The sequence below is a fragment of the Adiantum capillus-veneris genome, chromosome 24, assembly GCF_014529385.1.
Source record: "Adiantum capillus-veneris isolate H3 chromosome 24, ASM1452938v2, whole genome shotgun sequence".
NCBI classification, from domain to species: Eukaryota; Viridiplantae; Streptophyta; class Polypodiopsida; order Polypodiales; family Pteridaceae; genus Adiantum; species Adiantum capillus-veneris.
Genome location: NC_140954.1, coordinates 73,245,575 through 73,248,543, shown reverse-complemented (window position 1 = coordinate 73,248,543; position 2,969 = coordinate 73,245,575). Strand labels below are relative to the sequence as shown.

The window sequence follows — 2,969 nt, the reverse complement described above, 5'->3', positions numbered from 1 at the left end:
AGTGTTGGGATTCAATTCTTCCTGGAAGCAATTGTTGTTAGGGGACTACACTGGCTTTCTTTCTATCTTTTGGAACAAAGCTAGGGTTGAATTTTTCTGGATCTCGTACAAAGGTTACGAAGGAACAGAAGTTACATCGGTAGGCTTCCGAGCTTATGGTGAAAAAAAAAAAAAATCAATAACCAAGGAGTCCCTCTCAAGTAAATCAATAAGGGTGAATTCAATAACCAAAGACTCAGTATTAAAGTAAGCAAGGTCAAGAACAACAGATGACAATGGAAACCATAAGATACTGAGCTCACAAAATTACAAAGTGATCGCATAAAACACGATTTAATGTACACGTAATTAATCAGTATATGCTAACTAATAGGGAGCACAGTGCAAGCTAGATATCAAGAGCAAATGGGACACTGGATTAGCCCATTTTCATTACACTCAGAGCACCTCACTACTTGCTTTCTATCATTGACAACCTTGCAGCTACCACTGCATTCAAGGCAAGGTACAAATTTAGCCCCAGCACAACCATCACAAGCTGCCCCCTCTGTTCCACATCGAGTTCTTGTTGCACCCTCCAGAATCAGCGCAAGCTGCCCATCCTCTGCAAGCTTGGCTATCACCTCTCCTCCTCCTATATACCTCCCCTTCACGAAAAGCCTCGGCACCGTTACCACCCTCTGCATTAGCTCCCTCAGCTCATTCCTGTACTCCAAATGCATCGACACATCCCTCTCATCTACCATCACACCATAGCTCTTCATTATCTCCCTTGCCTTAAGGCAATCCTCATATGTCTTCCTTATACCCCTCATACTTGTTGTGTAAAGGACCACTGCTTGCTTTCCTCCTGGTGGGCAAAGCTCCTCATAGTCCTCCAGTGGACTCTTCTCATCGACACCTCCCTTTCCCGACATAGACTCGGTAGTGCCCAATGACGTGCTAGTCAGGCTTCCTTCGGCCGAAGAAGATGTGCTCTCATCATCTTCCACTGGGAAAGAGATGACCTCAGATTCAAAGCTGCCGCTCTCAGCAACATGTTCATCCGTTTGCTCCATGTCCACGAGCAACTCAACAACGCAACTTTCCTCTCCTGAGTTTCGATGTAAATCTGTGTCTGAATCTTGACATAATGCCTCCATCACCTTCCATTCATCCTCCGAAAGTGTATTGAATGCACTCTTGTAGGATTGCAAGAAACTGTCATCAATCAATTCACTATCCCTCTTGATCCCCCCATCGTGTGCTAATTCAGCTGTAGCTGAATTCAATTTATGCTCCTTATATTGTTGCAAAGGGGCAGTTGTAGTCTTCTCATGAGCAGTTGTACTTGGTTTGGCTGTTCCGACAGGCTTCAGCGACGCTCTGACATCCGCAATGGACACAGGCTGTGAAGCAGCGTGCTTTAAATCGTTCATCTTGCCTCCGGCGCGTTTGTCAAGCTCCTCGAGTGTGTGTATGGGCAAGGACTTACCTGATTTCTTCAGGTTAGCTAGCTTCCTAGCTTTAGGCCTAACTAAGCCAGTGTCTTCATCCAGGTCCAACATGATGTCATGGATATCAATGGCATCAGGTTGCTGAGGCTTATTGGCTCCTTTACCAGACTTGGGGTTGTTGGGGGGCTTATCCAAGTCAGGCTTGAGATTCTCAAGCATGCTACTCACTTCAAGCCAAGATTGGGGGGCAGCTTCTTCTTTGCTCTCTAGATTGTTGAGCTTGTTGAGGACTTCCTTCACAGAGTGAGCTCCCATGTTGCCATCTTTGGTGTCCTCTTCAGGGGGCTTGGGGGTGTCTACCTTCAAAATCCCATATGTGCTTGAAGTGAGAGCCACTATGTGGAAGTCGTCTGGCAATTGTTGAGGGAGGGTACTGGGCATGGATATCCCCTTCGAGAAGCCCTTCTCTGCTATAATCTCATTCCTCACTGCCTTTGAAGAAGCACAACCCATAATGCTTCTGATTAGCTCTAGCTCCTGGAAAGGTTGCAGCAGATTGGTGGATTACGGATCGATGAGCTTATAAATCTTGATTTGACGATCAAATCGGGCAAAGAGAGCTTGATGTTGTGCAGTTAACACTAAAGCTATGAGCTCATGCAATAAATAGCTTTGTCAGAGACAATAGAATTGAATTCAGCACAAAATTAGCTTGCAGCAGAGCAGAAACCCTAATCACAGATTAATCAATAACCCACTTCTTGACATCACGGAAATGTGCGAAAAATGGGTTGCCGAGCACACTAAAGGGCGGTCAGCAAATTGGGCAAGAAGATAACCCAAGTCGAAGGGGAGGTGAATTAACTGCCATTGATCAAGGATTGAATGGAAGGGGAAAGGAAGAAGGCAAAAGGCAGTACAAGAATGGTGCAGGGTGATCCGAAGCAGGCGAAGACACTAAGTAGAAAAGGCCGGCACGAGAGAGAGAGAGAGAGAGAGAGAGAGAGAATCTGCATGGGGGGGCCTTCAAAGAAGCGTGCGTGGTTGCTTTGAAATCTGGTTGTGTGGCGGAAACATAGAGTTGAGGAAAGAGGGTGGCGGAGAGCCACAGGCTGGCATACCCACTCAGCACTGCATTTCCTTCCATATGATACTATTTGATTTTAAAATTTTACACGTTCGCATATCCCAGCATTTTGCTGGCCTACATAAGGCCACGATGGACTACATGAAACTGTTCGAAGAAATTGTGAACCGTTGGATTAAGCTTGCCTATCACTGCCACACGGCAATTTTTTTAAAAAAAATTTGATAATATGCGAGAGATTATATTAGGAAGAGCAAAAATAAAATTCATGCTCAATACCATGGAGGTAGGTAAATAGGTAAATCACTTGCGAGCCTGTAGAAGGATGTCGTGTGTCATGAATTGTTGCGTTGGCACGAAGATCACTCCTATGGTGTCAAAATTGTCTGAGGAGGATTTGTTATGAAGTTAAGGTGATGGGAGGAACACTTTGCTACTCTTGGTAA

At 45.2% G+C, this 2,969-nt stretch overlaps 1 protein-coding gene across 1 annotated transcript; it reads right to left on the bottom strand.

Annotated features, from left to right (window-relative positions):
* Positions 1-268: 268 nt before the first annotated feature.
* Positions 269-2,638, bottom strand: LOC147426583 (uncharacterized). The gene has a single exon (XM_086498534.1). It carries the CDS (start codon positions 1,947-1,949, stop codon positions 396-398), a length of 1,554 nt encoding a protein of 517 aa, XP_086354660.1. The 5' UTR covers positions 1,950-2,638; the 3' UTR covers positions 269-395.
* Positions 2,639-2,969: the final 331 nt, after the last annotated feature.

What these genes read in the sequence shown, in the direction of transcription:
- LOC147426583 (XM_086498534.1), bottom strand. Translation starts at nt 1,949, where the DNA reads ATGGGTTGTGCTTCTTCAAAGGCAGTGAGGAATGAGATTATAGCAGAG.